This window comes from Fragaria vesca, linkage group LG5 (assembly GCF_000184155.1).
Source record: "Fragaria vesca subsp. vesca linkage group LG5, FraVesHawaii_1.0, whole genome shotgun sequence".
NCBI classification, from domain to species: Eukaryota; Viridiplantae; Streptophyta; class Magnoliopsida; order Rosales; family Rosaceae; genus Fragaria; species Fragaria vesca.
Genome location: NC_020495.1, coordinates 5,912,673 through 5,931,139, shown reverse-complemented (window position 1 = coordinate 5,931,139; position 18,467 = coordinate 5,912,673). Strand labels below are relative to the sequence as shown.

The following is an 18,467-nucleotide window of genomic DNA, read 5'->3' as shown; positions in this document are numbered from 1 at the left end:
TTTGAAGATCGTTTTGGTTTTCGTAATCATTATTTACACAGACAGTTCTTCTTGTTAGACAGATTTATGGTCCGTTCATTGATTTAATTTAATTCGGTACTTTAACGATCATCAATTTGGATGAAATTTTGCATGAATGATATATATATATATATAATTAATTAATTAATTATATATATAATTAATTAATTAATTTGGCAAGTGATGGATGACACTTAGAATTGAGATCTTAAATCTTAGGTCTCATTTAGACCAATTATCATTTTCCTATTTTACGGCCGGCATCCCAATTGATCAATTAACATACATAAGTCAGTGGTCACATATTCTATCAGTATGTAAGAATCAAAACACTCTTCTCCACACAAAAAAAAGAAAGCAACTACAACAACACAAATTCGGTCCTCATATATCTATCATCTTGATCAATTGGACAAAACACAATACTAGATCTGAAAGCAAGGCCGGTGTTAATCACGTTACGTATTCACGTCGATCTAATATATATATATCATATGGAGCATTTCTACAATACCCTATAATCAATTGTATCGTCAATTGTATGTTGTACAGTTTATAGCTCATCGTACGTAACATTAATTTGTAGTCTTCACTAAACACAATATATCTTTGTCATAACAATGTCTTATTCTCATTACATGTACTACATTTGCATATCAAATACATTCAACACAGGCCACACTTTCAATGAAAATATGGAACAGCCACGACTTTAAGAGGATTTTTTCTATGTATGGTTATTCCAGTAGATTCCGTCATATCCAAATCCTGGCCTTTTGCTCCATCAGGCAATTCCCAATTGAATTGGTGCAGTATGTTTGCCAAAGCAATCTCATTAAGAGCCGTGGAAAACTGAATACCTGGACATATCCTTCTACCAGCTCCAAATGGAATAAGTTGGAAGTCATTTCCCCTGTAATCTATATCGTTCTGAATCAGGAACCTTTCCGGCTCAAACTCTTCTGGATTCTTGTATGTGTTGGGATCTCTTCCAATGTGCCATGCGTTCACTGTGACTTGTGTGTTGGCTTTAATGTTGTAACCATTTATTTTCACTTCGCGGGTTGATAACCTGGGCACTAGTAACGGAGCCGGAGGGTGCAAGCGAAAAGTCTCTTTGATCACTGCCTTCAAGTAGTGCATTCCGGTCAAATCATCCTCCGTTATGTCTTTCTTGTCTCCGACTATTCCCCGAATCTCTTTCTGCAGTTTGCTCATGACCATTGGATTCCTTAAAAGCTTACTTAGTGCCCATTCCAGGAATGTATACGTAGTTTCAGTTCCAGCAGCAAACATATCCTATAAGAAAAAAAATATATTAATTAGTCGATTAATTCAGACATCTAGCATCTAATATAACTTGATGCTATATATTACAAATGCAATTCAAAGATCATAAGACTACAGATCAAATCCACCTCTTCATATTCGATCTATACGGTTATTTACGTATTCAGATAATTACTGTGTAACAATAACTAATATGTCAAGGTTCCATGCAAACACATACAGACTGTACTCGTAGTCTTGTGCATGTAACAAAATTTATCTAATGATATTGGCGTTCATGCTCTCGTGGCATGTATATTGGTATGTAGTTCAAACTAATAATCATACGACAACAGTATATAAGACATGATGATTGATGAGCTAGCTAGACAAAAGAACATGTACGTATTAAGTACGTAGAGAAATCTAACTCCTTGAAAGCTTGATGAACAGAAGTTATTGAAAAATTGTGTGTGTGTATATATATATATATACGATTGAATGACATATATAGTATATAATATAATAGAAAAATGTTGATTAAACAAGTGATGCAGCCAGAGGGAGACCAAGGTAACCGTACCAAGATAAGTGCCTTTATGCTAACTCTTTCGAGGGGAAGGCCAAGTGAGTTCTCTTTCTGAATTTCAAGTAAAACGTCCACAAAATCCTTTTTGTCATTCTCAGTACGAGCATGGCCGTTAGTTCTACTTTCGGAACTACTTACATGCTCTTGAATCACTCTCTCCAAGAACTCATCAAACTGTCTGGCCACCCTGTCCAATCTAGCATCCAAACCATTCATACGGTTCAACCAAGCAAGCCATGGGATAAAATCCCCAATATTGATGTGTCCTATTAGCTTTACAAACTCCTCCAACAGATCATTCAAACCTTCCCATCAGCAGGGGCGGATCTAGAAATGTTTTCTTGCCTGGGCAGACTAAAACAACATTATCATTCATGAAAACAAAATTTTTACAAGCTACATTCGTCCTCGACGACTTTTCATGTTTTGAAAACGTTGCATCAATATTTCATTATCAATACAAGCAAAAACATCTTTCTCAATGTAAACAATCAAACTATCGTTCAACCACTGATCTCTCATTCGATTACGAAGTGGACTTTTGATGATCTTCATAGCTGAAAAGGCTCTTCCCCACGCAGGCGGCGCAGCAGCGTACGTTGCTGACTTGCTGCAAGCCTGAACTCCCTGAAACCTCTTCGTTTTCTTCCTGCGGTGATCTTGGTTGGGCAAGATCATCAATAAGTTGTAATTTTGCAATAAATTTGTGAGAAAAGTTCATCTCAATTTGTGAGAAATACAAAAGATGGGTGGGCATTTGCCCAGGCTTGCCAACATATAGCTCCGCCCCTGCCCACCAGTATTGTACTTCCTACCCAGAGCAACTCTACTGGTGACATCATTAGTCAGCGTAGCAAACGTTTCGCTCATGTTCACAACCGATGATGTTGATGAAGATTCCTTTATCTTTTCGATCATCGAATTAACTTCCTCCTCCCTAACAGCGCGAAAAGAGCGAACCCTTTTGTGGCTCAGGAGATTCAAAACACATAAACTCTTCATCTGCCTCCAGTACTCTCCATAAGGCGCCGACGCTACGTCTCTGAAATTGTAGAGCAGCTTCTCAAAGACGAACGTCTTGGGTCTGTTGGAGAAAGAGAGGTCATGGGTTTTCATGATCTCACGGGCTTCCTCAGCCGAGGAAACAACGAGGACAGGGTTGCTTCCAAAGTGAAGGAGCATGAGGGGGCCATGGATCTGAGCCAAGTCTCGGAGTGCGCGATGAGGGTGTAACCCTAGTTGGTGAAGGTTTCCGCGAATCGGGAGTTTTGGTGGAGAAGGTGGCGAGTTTTCTATACTGGTGGAGGCCCATTTGTATAGGAAGAGGAGAGTAATGGCTAGAAGCGGTGCTAGTGACAAGGTTTCACTCAGCTCCGGCATGTTGTTATTTGCAAGTGGATCAAGTTCTTCTTCTATTCTTTCAGAAATGAGTTTGAGTACGTGCTCACACTGCTGTGCTGGCTTGTGTGTTTAAATAGAAAACAAAACTGACAGCAGTACGTAGTGCCTGCTCATGCATGATGCATCTTATCTTCGTAAGAAAGGAGTTTCGTGGTTCTCGATTTCTTTCTGGTTACGATCTCGCTCTCCATATCAACACGTCCTAATACTATAGATCTTGATTGTATGGAAGCATATCGTCGACGTCTGATTTGCGGAATGGAAGTATCGAGAAAGTATGAACTTTCATGAAAAAATATGAGTTTTCTCTTTTCTTTTGTTGCATTTATTTAGTACATTATCTGACTAACAAATTTTTCAATAACAATTATGACTACCTTTTTTTTAATTTAAGAAATATCAGAAAAGATAGTTCATGTACATATTGAGAAAGACAAACTAATTATTTTCATTTTTATGAACCAAATGATGAGGCCTAAAATCTATATTTTTTTTATTGTTGACAAATATGACGCTAATCACTAGCTAGCTAGCTAGATATTACGGGCAAGGTAATGAACCAATGACTAGCTCGCTCCGGCATATAATCATGAGACATGAAAGTGTTGGATTTTCCTCTGTAATGTGTATTGCCTAAGCTGACATAGTACGTAATGGTACATGTTTATCATGCTCGAGTCGGTCCATGGAATTATTAGGCCGTGTTAAATGAGATTGCGGCTTTGGTTGATAATTTGGAGCCATGCACAATTTAAACGGTGGTCAAGGGGGTCTCATTCATTGGACTAGTCATGCAGGGTTCTTTGGCCTTGGTTAAAACCCGTTGCTTTCTTATACGATTCAAATACGGTAACCATTTCAGGGATGAGAATGATGAGCTGTTGTAATCGAGCAAGTCGGTTTGAATCGAATTTATGCATAAGATCTGGTTCATATGTGCTGAACTTTCTGATCCATGCAATACGGTATCATGATTTTCATGTGCAGTTTGTGAAAGCAGTTTGGTAGTGCTTCTTCAATAAGCACTTTTACCGATTATGAAGTGATCCCTACAGATTACATCATGTCATCACTACTACGATAAGGAAACACTGACAACAGAAAAGACTGATGATATTCTTAATCTCTGGTGAACAACTTCTCTTCGTGCTCTGCTTCGTTTCCGAAACAGTGGATTAGGGCTCTATATTCTTGCAGATCAGTTGGTGTGGATGTAGCGTATGCATTTACGTAATTTACATCTTCTCTAGAGACTCCAGAATGGGAAAGGGCATTCTCTATGCATAGTGCAATCCCTGTCCCTGAATCAAGTCATGAAAATTGTACTCAATGCAGTTCTTTCCCTAACTGTGTCGATTAATATTAAGATCATGTAATCTTGTTCCCAATTTTCGATCTATGATTATATGACGGCCTGTTGTGCTCCTCCTATTAAGTATTAACCACAGGAAACCATTGTTAAATGAACCTTTCTTCTTGTTGCAATCTCTGCTGTGTCATACGATCATCATCATAATAAGACCCTTATCAAGGTAGAGTAGTGACGGTGTCCTACCAGAAACTGAAAATAGTAGAATACAGTGTAAAAAGGAGGCTTGTTATACCTCGAGTTTTGGCCAGCTACGGAAAAAGTAACAAGAGAATGCAAACAGAAAAGTAGAGCAAGGCAAGAAGGTGTAACCAAATAGGCCTAGTTCATACCAGAAAGATAAGACATTTATCCTGACCTTCCACACAAAAACAGAAGCAGAAAGATTCTAGAAAGACCTCGGTTTTGCGACAGCCACAAGAGGAATTTTCCTATGCGCAACAACACCACTGCATTCGGTCATGTTTATATCCTCCGCACTTGTTCCAGCAGGCAGTTCCCAGTTAAACTTGTGCAAAATATTTGCCAACACAAGCTCATTAGTAGTCATGGCAAATGAGATTCCTGGGCAGCCCCTTCTACCAGCTCCAAATGGGAGTAATTGAAAGTCTTGCCCTTTGAAATCCACTGAAGAATTCATGAATCTCTCCGGTCGAAACTCTTCTGGTTCATCCCACTCTGCTGGGTCTCTTCCAATTGCCCAAGCATTGATAAAGACCATAGTTTTTGCTTCTATATCATGTTCCATTATCTTAACATCTTCAGTTGATTCACGAGGGGCGAGTAATGGTATTGGCGGATGTAGCCGAAGTGTCTCTTTGATCACTGCTTTCAAGTAGCGCATGTTATCTAAATCACTTTCTGTGATGTCTGGTTTGCCATTAGCAATTTCCATCGCCTCATTTTGCAGTTTTCTACAAACTCTGGGATGCCTCAAGATTTCGGTCATTGCCCACTCTAAAACTGTGTATGTTGTATCAGTTCCACCAGAAAACATATCCTACAAGAAGCCAAGTAACATGATTTATAATCCATGTATAGTGAAAATGTAGACATTCTCAGCAACTATAAGATAACCAACTCAAGTAACAACAACTATAGTAATTTGGACACAGCACTTGAATGAATTGACTGCCCTGATACAAATATTGGGCAATCTAAACCAAAGGACCGGAGAGATCTAAGATTATGATGAGATTCACAGTTTCATAAACAATGTTGAAATTTTATTGATAACTGACAGAAAAGTCGACAAACTACACATTTAACATTAAAATGTCAATTTCTGAATGACCTCCTACTCTTGCCTTTTTGTTCTGATGTTAAAGCTTTCAACTGACCTTACTAAGTTATTGCTCAAGTACGTAGTAGCTTCACATTCTCTCCTTGAAGTCCAAAACACTCACGCATAAAAACTCAAGATCTTCCTTGATGAAACTCATCTAACAAACCAGTCTATTCACAATTCTATTACCAAACAACAGTTCTAAATATACCATTCAGTGCTTAGCTGGTTGCCTACCAAATTCTTTTAAAAAGTAATAACTTGGAACTAAATAGGTTAACAATCTCATGGTGCTTAGCTAGTTGCCTACGTATCTAAAAAGATAATAACTTGGAACTCAATAGGTTAACAATCCCTAAATACTTACGCAGACAAACTGTTAGTCTTGGACACTAAACCAATCAAACTTTTAAGGGGTGAAGTTCTAAGAAGCAAACAGAGGAACCCCCTTCCAAATTTTCTGTTCTTGATCTCACCTAACATCAACCTTTCCAGTTTCAACTCTCAATTCTGAATATTCCTAGTTCTTAGAAAATGCAGGCACAGAAAATTGCTAAACAAAATTCTTAAAGAAGCTACTTAACAGCATTCCATCACTAAGACAACAGTATTCAATCACTGATTAACAAAGTTCTTGCAAGCCAAAAGAAGCTACTCACCAAGATGATACCTTTAATGCTATCTCTATCAATTGAAGAGCCCTCATTGCCAGAGCTTTGAACTTCAAGCAGTACATCCACAAAATCCTTCCCTCCCTCTCCACTCCCATCTCCACTCTCTCCTCTCATTTTCAAAACCCCCATATGCTCATCCACCACATCATCAAGAAACCTATCAAACTCTTTGGCAAGTCTCTCGATTTTCGCATCCGACCCATTAATCCAATCAACCCAAGCAAGCCAAGGAACATAATCCCTCATATAGAAACCCCCCAACAACCTCATCAGCTCCCCAAGCATCTCCCTAAACTTAAATCCACCATACTTCCTCCCAAAAGCAACCCTACACAGCACATCCACAGTAAACGAAGCAAACATCTCGCTTAAATTCACAGATAATGACACCGAAGTTAAACGCTTAACTTCTTGTATAAGCAACCCCAGCTCTTCCTCTCTTTCAGCTCGAAAAGACTGAACCCTGTTGGCGCTCAAGAGCTGAAGAACACACACCCTTCTTGCGCTCCTCCAATGCTCACCGTAAGTAGCAGAAGCTACACCTTTCCCATGGTACAGCAGCCTATCGGAAGCTGACAATCTGGGCCGGTTGGAGAAGACGAGATCGTGGGTTTTCATGACGTCACGGGCGTCGTCGGCGGAGGAGACAATGAGGACTGGTTTGACTCCAAAGTGGAGGAGCATCATCGGGCCGTAGCGCTGGGAGAGGAGGCTTAAGGAGCGGTGGGGGAGGCGGCCGAGCTGGTGGAGGTTGCCGATGATGGGGAGGCGCGGCGGTGAAGGAGGGAGGCATTTGTTGCGGGTTTGTGGTGGTGCGGCGGGGACGAGCCATCTGAGGAGGAAGATTGTGAGGAAGGTGAAGGGGAAGACGAATGTGAATAGAGTTGAGATTGCTACCGGTGGGGGTGGTGGTTGCTCCATGGTCAAAGGATGGGTCTTTGTTTCTTCTACATAGCTGGTCTGGTTGCTCCAGTAGTAGTGGAAGTGATGACTTTGAATCTCTGATCAAGTACTGCCTTGCTGGTCTGAAATGTTAAGAAATAGAAACAGCCAAGAACATGGGACTTCCCCTCCTCTGAACACCACATACTTGTTCCTAATATTTTGATCTAATAGAAACATGTTAGGCTGTAAATCAGATAAACATTTGTAGGTGTTATTTGTGGAAAACATCTTTGAATCCACTCTTGAATATGAAAATATTAGAATTACGAAACTAAAAGTTAACATGTGGTTTATAAAGTCACAAACAATAACTAATCGGGTAACTACTTTTGTTTATAAAACTTTTTTCTTTTTGTTGATACCAGATGCTAAATAGAGAAACTACTCGACTAACACATTTATAGTAACTTATAGAAATTTAAGTTTTGAGTACAAGCAAGTATACTACTACAGATGTTATAGAAAGTGAAATTTCATATTACAAACAAGTATACTAATAGAGATGTTATAGAACGTAAAGATATTTGTATACATTACATTAATTTAGATGTAGAAATGTCACATGGACTTTGATCCTTGATGTATATCTTGGCTAATTATTAATCTTTGTCTATACAATTCAAATTTTCAAATATTTCTCTATTATCAACTATTTAGATGTCAGGATGAGGTCAGCAAACACAAATTATTATTCAAATTTACATAAAAAAAAAAAAAAAAATTAGGTTCTGAATGCTTGCGAATAACACTATCCGAATATCCGATGCTTTTATAAAGAGGATGCTAAACTCAACCACGGTTAAATCCCCTAATCATAGTCAACACCTAAAACATTACGGAAACAACGCTGGGTTGAGCTGGATAATACGAATCCGTCAAAACCCACGGACAACAACGTGACACGTGTACCGTCCGATTTCATCTCACCCCTCACCACCCCCACTTTATTAGGTTAAAATTAGGGTTCTCTCTCTCACAAAAACATCATCTTCTTCAATCTTCAGACTTGGCTCCCTTTTTCGCCCCAAAAATTTTCTTCTAGAAATCTCCGATTAACCGATCTGCGATCATGGAGATGGAGCGCGTGGTGGAGTTTCCTCACACTCACATGGATCGTCGTCCCCGAAAGCGAGCGCGTCTGGGCTGGGACGTTCCTCAGGCCCCAAAGGTATAATCTTTTTCACCCAGACTTTTCGTTCTGATTCGATTTTCTTGTGGTTGTTGTATTAGATCGTACGTAAAAGGCTCGGTTTTTCTTGTTGATTTTGTTATAGTTTGTGATTAAAGCTCTTGTTTTCCTTTATTTAGATCTGTAATATATGTTTCTGATGATTTTTGTTAATTTGAAGCTTTTAATTCGATCTTTATAGATCGGAGCCTGGATTTACGATTAATTATATTAAATCTTGCTTAAATCTGGTTCTGTAAGTATTGAAATTGAGTTTTGGATCGATTTACTCGTTAGTTTTTTTTTTTACAAAGGACTTTTTGCCAAATAACTTCTTGTAGCAATTGCTGAAAGCCTGGAATTTGTTGTTTTGATTTGTTTTTTTAAATAGCTGTAGATTTAATTGCTAAAATCTTGATTTTTTTTATGAATAATTGATTTCGATAATAATCTGTTCAAATTTGTTAACTCTCCTTTTATGTATTTGAAAAATATGCTATTGTTTTATTCTAATTTAGCTTTACTTCATTGTTTGGATATTATTGTGGTTTCCATCATTATGTTTTGGATCGCTATACTGCATGATGGGGTAGAATGTTTCTTGTGATTTGTGAGTTTGGTCATGTTATGAGATTCTGATGTGGCTTGAGGGAATGGATGGGGTTACGGTATAGGGGTTGGCAGAATTTGACTTAATTTTGAGTGGTACATGAATGGATGGCTCTGTGTAGGCTCAGGTAGGAATGTATTGTGGACAAGAGGTTGGGAATATGACAAGCTTTACTCCTTTGATGGCACCCTCACTCTACACTAGTTCTCTATTCGATAAGGAAGTAGCTCGAAATGGTTCACCCCCATGGAGAGAAGATGACAAGGATGGGCATTACATGTTTTCAGTTGGCGAAAATTTAACAGCTCGCTGTAATTACATCTCACCATCATTAAATCATTTGCATTTTTTGGTTTTTCTGAATCTTATAAAGTTCAGATGATCAGTTTCTTAGTTTTTTGAGACTTCTCTTCTAATGAAGTTTTTATCAACACATCATCCTGTTTTCCATTTATAAAAATCACTCTGGTTTGCTTATGTTTCTTAGTCTTGTATATTTGTTTCAATGACTTAGTTGTGGATTTTTATACTGCTGTCACCTATTACAGATAAAATCCAAAGCAAAATGGGAGAAGGTACATTTGGTCAGGTTTTGGAGTGCTGGGACAGAGAAAAAAAGGAAATGGTTGCCATAAAAATAGTCCGCGGGATCAAGAAATATCGTGAAGCAGCTATGATTGAAATTGAGATGCTGCAACAACTTGGTAAACACGATAAAGGTGGCAGCCGGTGAGTATTTGATTCTTTTTTCTACTTTTACTGCCACATAACATTTGATGAATTTTTTCCCTGAAGTTGTTAGAATGTTAAATGGGTTCATTCCTTGCAGTTGTGTGCAATTACGGAACTGGTTTGACTATCGTAACCATATCTGTATTGTAAGTATATGATTAATCTGTGGTGGATTGATTTCCCCGATTCACAAATAATTTGGGGGTTAAAACTCGTGCGTGAATTTAAATGGTTTTTAACAGGTGTTTGAGAAGCTTGGACCAAGCTTATACGATTTTCTCAAGAAAAACAATTACCGCTCATTTCCCATTGATCTCGTCCGTGAGATTGGCAGACAACTGTTGGAATGTGTAGCATGTGTGTAAAAATACCTGAGCTAGTTTCTTTCAATCCATATGTCTTGCTTCAATACTTTCTATTTTTCGCTGCAATGAATTGTTCTCTTGTATTGTCTGTCTATAAGTTCATTTTCACATGCTATGCTGTATTGTCTTGCATATCACTACACCAATTATATTTGGTCTGATTTTTCTTGTTATTCTGATGATTTTGGCATTTCTTTGCAGTCATGCATGATCTCTCTCTTATTCATACCGACTTGAAGCCAGAGAACATACTTCTTGTTTCTCCTGATTACATTAGAGTCCCTGACTATAATAAGGTTTGTTCTGTTCCTCTAATCCTTTTTCATTTGAATGTCATTTATGTTTTGATTGTACGGTATTTAATGTTCTATTGTATTTGTTAATTACAGAGCTCATCTCGATCACCCAAAGATAGCTCTTACTATAAAAGAGTACCAAAGTCAAGTGCTATTAAGGTTATTGATTTTGGTAGCACAACTTATGAGCGTCAAGATCAGAACTATATTGTGTCAACCCGTCATTACCGTGCACCTGAGGTTATTCTTGGTAAGTGTGTTCTCAATGTTTATTAAAATGTCTATGATGAATGATGTAAGCAGATGTCTAACAACAATTATGATGATTGTGCAGGAATGGGCTGGAGCTACCCTTGCGATGTATGGAGCATTGGTTGTATCTTAGTGGAGTTGTGCACGGTTCGTCTGCTGAACTAGATTCTTGTGCTTGGTAGTTTTGTCATCGAGCAAGTTATTTATTCTATATTTGCTTCTTGGTGCAGGGTGAGGCTTTGTTCCAGACACATGAAAACTTGGAGCACCTTGCCATGATGGAGCGGGTACTTGGTCCCCTTCCCCAGCATATGTTGAAGAGAGCAGAGTAAGTGATTGACTTAACTGGTTCATAAATTTTTTCTTCTTATTTTCATAAAGGAATGTAGTCTCACTTTGCTAATGGAAATTACAGCCGACATGCTGAGAAGTATGTCAGGAGAGGTCGATTGGATTGGCCTGAAGGTGCTGCGTCGAGGGAGAGTATAAAGGCTGTTCAAAAACTTGCTCGTCTTCAGAATCTTATAATGCAGCACGTAGACCATTCAGCTGGTGACCTTATCCACCTCTTGCAGGGGCTACTGAAGTATGACCCCTCAGATAGACTTACAGCTCGTGAAGCTCTTAGGCATTCATTTTTCACACGGGACAATCTGAGGAGATGATTATTGCTTACATACCGAGCGAATGTTAGCCGAGGTGTAGGATTGTTTCCATTGTGTAGATATCTGAATGTAGATTTGGTTGACACCCGCTATCATGGTTGGATATCAAGTCAATGTTGAATGCCCTGAAGTCTGCTGACGCAATTGTGTATTGTACAGTACTGATTTTGTGAAATGAGATAAATGAATGTTTTTTTTCCTTCACCAAAAGCCTCTCTGTATTTTGTATGATGCTCTTTTACGGTAAAACTCTTTTTAGTTTTACAACGAAGCCATGTTCTTTCCAACCAAATCTAGGCTAGCGTTTCTAGTGAGGGTTTTAACTGACTTTTTCGGTTTATGGTTTAAAAGATACATTTTATAATGATAATTTAACCGTTCAGTTTTTAAGTTTAGATAAGTAGATTATTTTTACAAATTTTCACCTAAATTGGTGTTCGTTAAGATAACAAATTAGATCAAATTAATGGACGAACCAAATCTGTCAAATATGAACCGTTCATGTTTATAATTAATAAATTACACTTATAAATATCTTAACAATTTTCAATAAAACTGAAATTTTGGAGAAATGATTTACTCATAAATACCTATAAACTAAACGGTCAAGATGTGTATATAAGATCGAAAAGTGAGATAAAACAAAAAGTTTTTAACAAATCCTCAACTTAAGAGTCCTCGTCGAAAGATGTGTATGATGGTGTCGGCTTTCGTGTTCTCGTCTTCCGGAACTGTGTTGGCAATATCCTGCAACCTCGAACAACATAGTATTGGATACATCGGAAGACGTCGGGAGTTTCAGTAACTTCGATGGAAGGGAATTATTTACGATGCATTGGCGATCTTAGGCGTGAAAGAAAGGTTAGAAAGCTCATCGCTGTCAATCTCATTTGGCCTCCGACGGATGTGTTGGTTTGATATACACTGTTGACATTATCTCCTAATATGAATTCGAGCACAACAATATATAGTTTGCTCATATCATATACTAGCTCGCATCATACAATCTGGTTCCCCCAGCTCGGCAGTTTCTGTCCCGAGCTCAGATGGCTGCAGAATACACTTCCTGTGGCTTGTCTTCACGTATAACTCTGTCAGATATATTTTTCAGGTTTGCAGTTACTACAGCTAGAATAAGCTAGAAAGAACAATGTTGATGTGTATTTCTGTGACTGTGTATGTTATATACGTTTTGCATGTATAATTGTTTACAACCTCGATTATGTGGCAATGGCGCTGTTGAATCTATTGTGTGAAGAGGTAATACTATGTTACTCTCATATAGCCAATAGTACTAGAAGCACATTTTTCGTAACTTTCGTGTTTCCACTGAAAATACTTTATTGCTGAGATCCAGTTTACATTGATAACATTATTGCTGAGAACTGATCCACTGCTCAACGATAGGTCCAGTGTGAAATAGTCTCTTTATATGATTAGCCCACCAAATATATTTGCAAATAAAATCAATAATTCAATACAACATTAGGCATACTGCATTGACTAATAGCTATGTTAAATCTGTTTGTATTTGCTCTTCCCTTGCTCTTGTTCACAATCTTCCTCATCAAATGGTTTTCCAGTAGAGAAGCACACAATCAATTGCCTCCATCACCACCAAGGCTCCCAATACTAGGAAACCTCCACCAACTTGACACACGCCCTCACCGATCCCTCCAACAACTAGCTAAGCAGTACCATGGTGGACTCATGATGCTTCATTTTGGTTCCAGACCTGTGATCATAGTTTCATCTGCAGATGCTGCTTGTGAGATCATGAAAACAAATGATCTCATCTTTTCTAGCAAACCAAGATTAACAGTTATTGATAGACTTCTCTACCAAGGCAAGGATGTCGCCTCAGCTCCTTATGGTGAATATTGGAGGAAAATGAGAAGCATATGTGTTCTCCATCTTTTAAGTAACGAAAGTGTTCAATCTTTCGGAGGAGTTAGAGAGGAAGAAACAGCATTGCTGATTGAGAATGTTAGAAACTCGTCTATGTTGTCATTGCCAGTCAACCTAAGCGAAATGTTTTCTTTGCTTACTAATGATGTGATTTGTAGGGTGGCTATTGGGAAGAAGTATTGTGGTGGAAATGAAGGTGCAATCAAGTTCAAGACCTTGCTTGGGGATTTTACCGAGTTGTTGGGTGGTTTCTCTGTTGGAGATTTTATTCCATGGCTTTCTTGGGTTAATCACTTCACTCGGGTAGATGCAAGAGTGGAGAGAGTTGCTAAAGAATTTGATGAATTTCTTGATACAATAGTTGAGGAGCATACGGTTAATCTTAGCACTAAGGGAGATAACTGTGGTGAGAATGGTGAAAATAGAAAGGATTTTGTGGATGTCCTGCTTGAAGTAACGTCTCTGGCACTTCCATTGATAGAGATGGCATAAAAGCTGTTATCTTGGTAAGTCAAAATAAACAGAGAAGAAATTTGTTTACTTCATACATGGTAGTATCAATTGGTTTTGTGTCATATCATTGAACTTTAAGATTATCTTCATGGTTTTTTTTTGTGCAGGATATGTTTTCAGGCGGAACTGATACAACCTCCACAGTCCTAGAGTGGGCCATGAGTGAACGCATAAGGCATCCCAGAGTGATGAAAATACTGCAAAATGAGGTTATGGGAATTGCTAATGGAAAACAAGACATAACAGAAAGTGACTTGGACAAAATGCCATACTTGAAAGATGTGATCAAAGAAACACTCAGGCTGTATCCTCCGCTACCGTTGGTGAGCTTGAGAGAGTCAACTCAAGATGCTAAAATTAAAGGCTGTGACATAGCGGCAAAAACCATGGTTCTAGTCAATGCCTGGACCATTCTCTGTGGGATGAACCGGAGGAGTCTCAACCGGATAGATTTATGAATTCTTGTGTGGACTTCAAAGGGCAGGACTTCCAATTCATCCCATTTGGAGCTGGAAGAAGAGGGTGCCCGGGAATCTTATTTGCCATTACCACTATTGAACTTGTTTTAGCACATATTGTGCACTAGTTTGAATGGGGATTGCCTAATGGAGCTAGAACTGAGGATATGAACATGACTGAATGCAGTGGTGTTGTCATCCACAGAGAAGTTCCTCTCATAGCTATGGCAGTGCCAAGGTGTTCTTAGATGTCTTCAATTCAATTTGTTTTTTTATCTTTCATGTAAACTTTTGGTTGTACAATAGCAGATTAGCAGGACCCCAAATAGAACCCTGAAACCCTTGCATGTTTCATGAGCCTTACCATTTTTCTAGTCATCATGTAATACTTTCAAGTACCTGAAATAATTTAGTCTCTGAAATATAGTCCAAACTGGGTGGCAGGTAAGCAAGATTTGAGTAATGGCTACTGATCTCACATGGCCATAGATAAACATAGTTTTTAATGACGCAAGCTGGATTTGAACAATGACTACACATCTCACATAGTTAACTAAACAGAAGCAAGACTTGAATAATGGCAGGCCACTGATTTCACATGGCAAAAGGGAGTAGAATCAAACAAACTGTTCGACAAACAATGAGAAAGTTGCTTCATCGAATCTGATCGTCAAACACAGATAGAAAGGTAAGGATTCGGCTTCTCTAAAGTGAGGAGTCTATGAATTTAGTTAAATTTTATAAAATTTAGGCTTTCTATTTGATCTAAGGGTTTTAAGAATTGGCACATCATTGTTACATTAATTTTTGATTTTTAGTCTAAAGCTTGGTTAACTTTGAAATAACTATCATTAAACTCCAGCAAAAAAAAAGGGTGCTGAAATTCACACACCCATGTTTACAAACCACACACCCCTTTTATTTTTTATTAGTACTTTGTCTCACTTCTTCTTAGACTTTCTAGAATACCCTCATGTTTTTTTTTTGTCCTTTTCTTTTTCCCTCTTTCTCCTCCTCCTAACCACGCATAAGTCTAAAACCTCACTTCCAATACTTCCGATACCATCGTCAATCACAAATCAAACCTCACCTCTGTTGGGATCTCTCTCTGATCATGATCTCGATCGCTTCGGGAGAGAAGTGCAAGATATTTACACTTGGAAGTTGTTGGGGACCGGATGGTATTCTGTTGGAGACAATCATACCTCCATTGGGTCCCTACGACTCCACCAACTACACCCTTGCCGTTGCCTTTGTCACGCCGCCGGCCAAGCACGCCAGATGGGTCGCCTGGGCCTTTGAGACATCAGCCCCACCAGCAGCAGCATGGAGGCCGTGTGAATGGTCCATCGCCTACAAGACCTCCTCCGGGTCATGGCCGTCAAGACTTTCAACCTTAGTGGTTACACCGGCACCTCGATCGTCCCCAGAAAACTCTCCTTTAAGGTATGGGACACGGCTGCAGAGGCCTCTGGTAACGCGTTTCGGATGTTTGCGAAGGTGTAAGTGAAGATTGGGACGGTGAACCACGTCTGGCTGGTTGGGCCGTCAGTATCGATGGGGCTTGTATCAGATGGAGTGAGTATCTTGCATTCTTGCTAAACCATGTCTTGGTTATCTATGAGGCAAAGATGGAGCATTTTCATCCTCAAAACTTAGCTGATCTTGCTCAGTCACAGGAAGCAATGTTATTTGGACAAAGACCTCTCATATGTGTGAACTTCAGCCTTTAGTAGAACATTCACAACATAGCAAAGAATCTTAGGAGGCAAATTGTATCTTGGCATGGTCAAATTAGCGTCTGTGTCTAGATATGCCTCAACCTGTTCAATGTGGCCTTGAGAGAAGTAGAAGACTTTGTCTCTAGGACGTGAGACGTAAATATTTGACCGGGGCGCATGAATGCTATAATTGGGTGTCCAGATCATCTTGTCCACCACAAAGATTTGCAGATTATTAACTCGTCCTTCAGATAAGCATAAGCCACTACCCAGGAAAATAGAAAGGGTTTTGTGCGGTTTTGAGGATAAAGAGAAGAGAAATTAAAACAAAACAAAAAAACAGCTGAGGCTATTCTGGGAAGTGCAAGAAGAAGTGAGAAAAAGTATGAATAAAAAATGAAAGGGGTGTGTGGTTTGTAAATATGGGTGTGTGAATTTCAGCACCCAAAAAAAACTTTGGGGTTTTGTTTGCATTGTTGCCTATTTGTGCTTCCATGGAAACTCTTCCATGGGCTCCTCATGTAAATGATCTCTTGATATTTACTTGACCTATGAGTTTAATTGTTCATCGAGATATCTCCAAAGCTAAAATCTTTCGACTAAGTTTAGGGTGTGTTAATGCATGTGATGCATCAACTTTGTCTTCAAGTTGTAAAATGAGTTCTTAAAGTAGTAATATTAGTCCTCAAAGTTGTAATATGAGTCGTTAAAGTTGTAAAAAAATTAATTACAACATTAGTCCTTATTTGTTCTTAAAGTGGTAATTGAGCCATCAAAGTTGTAATATGAGTCCTCAAAGTTATAATAACTTTTCTTTAATCACTTTGAGGACTCAATTACCACTTTAAGGACACATGATGACATGATTACTAATGTTGTAACTAGAAAATTTTATAATTTTAAGAACTCATATTACAACTTCGAGGATTAATATTACTAGTTTGAGGACTCAATTTACAAAGTTAATGATGCATCACATCATTCACATGCATTAACACATTGTAGAATTTTCTACATCTTTAAAGCCATATATTGTTCATGTATTTCAATCTTTAACATCTAAAAACTTTCGTCTGGCCAGCTAATTATTCTGATGCTAGCTCGAAGGTTTTAGTTCTTCAGTGAATGAACCCTTTGGGTTTAGACAACAACAAAATATAGGGGTGGGCATGGGACGGGACGGGACGGGATTGAGGTCATCCCACGTCCCGGTTGTTACACATGGGACGGGATCGGGACGGGCCTTACATTTTTCAGACTCGATCTCGCCGGGCCTAATCCCGGATGGGACGGGATCGGGATGGGACGGGCCCAATCCCGGCCATCCTGCATCAGTTTCTTTTCTTCTAGAAATCGTACAGTTACATTTGAAATTTCATCTAGGTGTCTTCATAAGATTTGTAGTAGACATCTTAATGTCCATTCCAGAATTTGAATCACTTGAAAATGATTTTTCTAGATTAAGTTATGATTTTTTTAAGTTTAGGGTCTGCATCTATAAATTCTGCATGTCAATTCTGTGATTCTGAACCAGTTGGCTTCTTTTCAAAAACTGTAGAAATTGGTTAGTTATGTGAGTTTAGTGTTCTCATGAAAGTTACAGAAGACATCCTAAAGATTATTTGAGAGTTGGAATCTCTTAAAAATAAGTTTTCTACAATTAGTTATGAATTTTGAAAGTTAGACGGGACGAGCCCAATCCCAGCCATCCTGCATCAGTTTCGTTTCTTCTGGAAATCATACAGTTGCATTTGAAATTTCATCTTGGTGTCTTCATAAGATTTGTAGTAGACATCTTAAGATTCATTCCAGGGTTTGAATCACGTGAAAACTATTTTTCTAGATTAAGTTATGGTTTCTTAAAGTTTAGGGTCTATATCAGTAAATTCTGAGATTTGAACCAGTTGGCTTATTTTCGAAAACTGTACAAATTGGTTCGTTATATGAGTTTAGTGTCTTCATGAAAGTTATAGATGACATCTTAAAGATCATTTGAGAGTTGGGATCTCTCAAAAATAATTTTTCTACAATTAGTTATGAATTTTAAAAGTTAGACGGGACGGGACGGGCCTGACGGGACTCAAAATTTCAATCTCGCGTCCCGTCCCATTGTTTCTCTAATGGGACGGGACGGGACGGGACAGGTGTTTTTAGTTTCAAATCCCGCCGGGATCGGGATGGGACCGGGACGGGACCGGGATTTACGGGATTTTGTGCCCAGCCCTA

The 18,467-nt window shown here is 38.7% G+C and overlaps 3 protein-coding genes and 1 pseudogene across 4 annotated transcripts; 2 read left to right on the top strand and 2 right to left on the bottom strand.

Annotated features, from left to right (window-relative positions):
• Positions 1–705: 705 nt before the first annotated feature.
• LOC101315438 (cytochrome P450 71A4-like) lies at positions 706–3,259 on the bottom strand. The gene is made up of 3 exons (XM_004300972.1): positions 2,662–3,259; positions 1,874–2,184; positions 706–1,320 (listed from the first exon to the last, which is right to left on the bottom strand). Exons 1-3 carry the CDS (start codon positions 3,257–3,259, stop codon positions 706–708), a joined length of 1,524 nt encoding a protein of 507 aa, XP_004301020.1.
• A 1,554-nt stretch (positions 3,260–4,813) lies between these two features.
• LOC101291823 (cytochrome P450 71A25-like) lies at positions 4,814–7,680 on the bottom strand. The gene is made up of 2 exons (XM_004299107.1): positions 6,594–7,680; positions 4,814–5,649 (listed from the first exon to the last, which is right to left on the bottom strand). The coding sequence occupies exons 1-2, from the start codon at positions 7,527–7,529 to the stop codon at positions 5,038–5,040; spliced, it is 1,548 nt and encodes a 515-aa protein (XP_004299155.1). The 5' UTR covers positions 7,530–7,680; the 3' UTR covers positions 4,814–5,037.
• Positions 7,681–8,528: 848 nt separating this feature from the next.
• On the top strand, positions 8,529–11,843 carry LOC101291335 (serine/threonine-protein kinase AFC2-like). 2 transcript variants are annotated; one of them, XM_004299105.1, is made up of 10 exons: positions 8,529–8,721; positions 9,453–9,642; positions 9,880–10,060; positions 10,161–10,209; positions 10,306–10,420; positions 10,630–10,719; positions 10,816–10,974; positions 11,059–11,123; positions 11,207–11,304; positions 11,392–11,843. In XM_004299105.1, exons 1-10 carry the CDS (start codon positions 8,623–8,625, stop codon positions 11,639–11,641), a joined length of 1,296 nt encoding a protein of 431 aa, XP_004299153.1. In that variant the 5' UTR covers positions 8,529–8,622; the 3' UTR covers positions 11,642–11,843. The 2 variants fall into 2 exon arrangements, with proteins under 2 accessions (XP_004299153.1, XP_004299154.1); XM_004299106.1 differs by lacking the exon at positions 8,529–8,721 and having other exon boundaries at positions 8,846–9,642; positions 10,630–10,724; positions 10,818–10,974.
• A 1,310-nt stretch (positions 11,844–13,153) lies between these two features.
• Positions 13,154–14,768, top strand: LOC101315152 (annotated as a pseudogene).
• The last annotated feature ends 3,699 nt before the right edge of the window (positions 14,769–18,467 follow it).

Coding starts and splice junctions, on each gene's coding strand:
- LOC101315438 (XM_004300972.1), bottom strand. CDS start 3,259: ATGCCGGAGCTGAGTGAAACCTTGTCACTAGCACCGCTTCTAGCCATT. Junction 2,185..2,661: donor TACTGGTGGGCAGGGGCGGA/GCTATATGTTGG, acceptor GCTGATGGGAAG/GTTTGAATGATCTGTTGGAG. Junction 1,321..1,873: donor GCATAAAGGCACTTATCTTG/GTACGGTTACCT, acceptor TTTTTCTTATAG/GATATGTTTGCTGCTGGAAC.
- LOC101291823 (XM_004299107.1), bottom strand. CDS start 7,529: ATGGAGCAACCACCACCCCCACCGGTAGCAATCTCAACTCTATTCACA. Junction 5,650..6,593: donor GCATTAAAGGTATCATCTTG/GTGAGTAGCTTC, acceptor GGCTTCTTGTAG/GATATGTTTTCTGGTGGAAC.
- LOC101291335 (XM_004299105.1), top strand. CDS start 8,623: ATGGAGATGGAGCGCGTGGTGGAGTTTCCTCACACTCACATGGATCGT. Junction 8,722..9,452: donor ACGTTCCTCAGGCCCCAAAG/GTATAATCTTTT, acceptor GGCTCTGTGTAG/GCTCAGGTAGGAATGTATTG. Junction 10,210..10,305: donor ATCGTAACCATATCTGTATT/GTAAGTATATGA, acceptor GGTTTTTAACAG/GTGTTTGAGAAGCTTGGACC.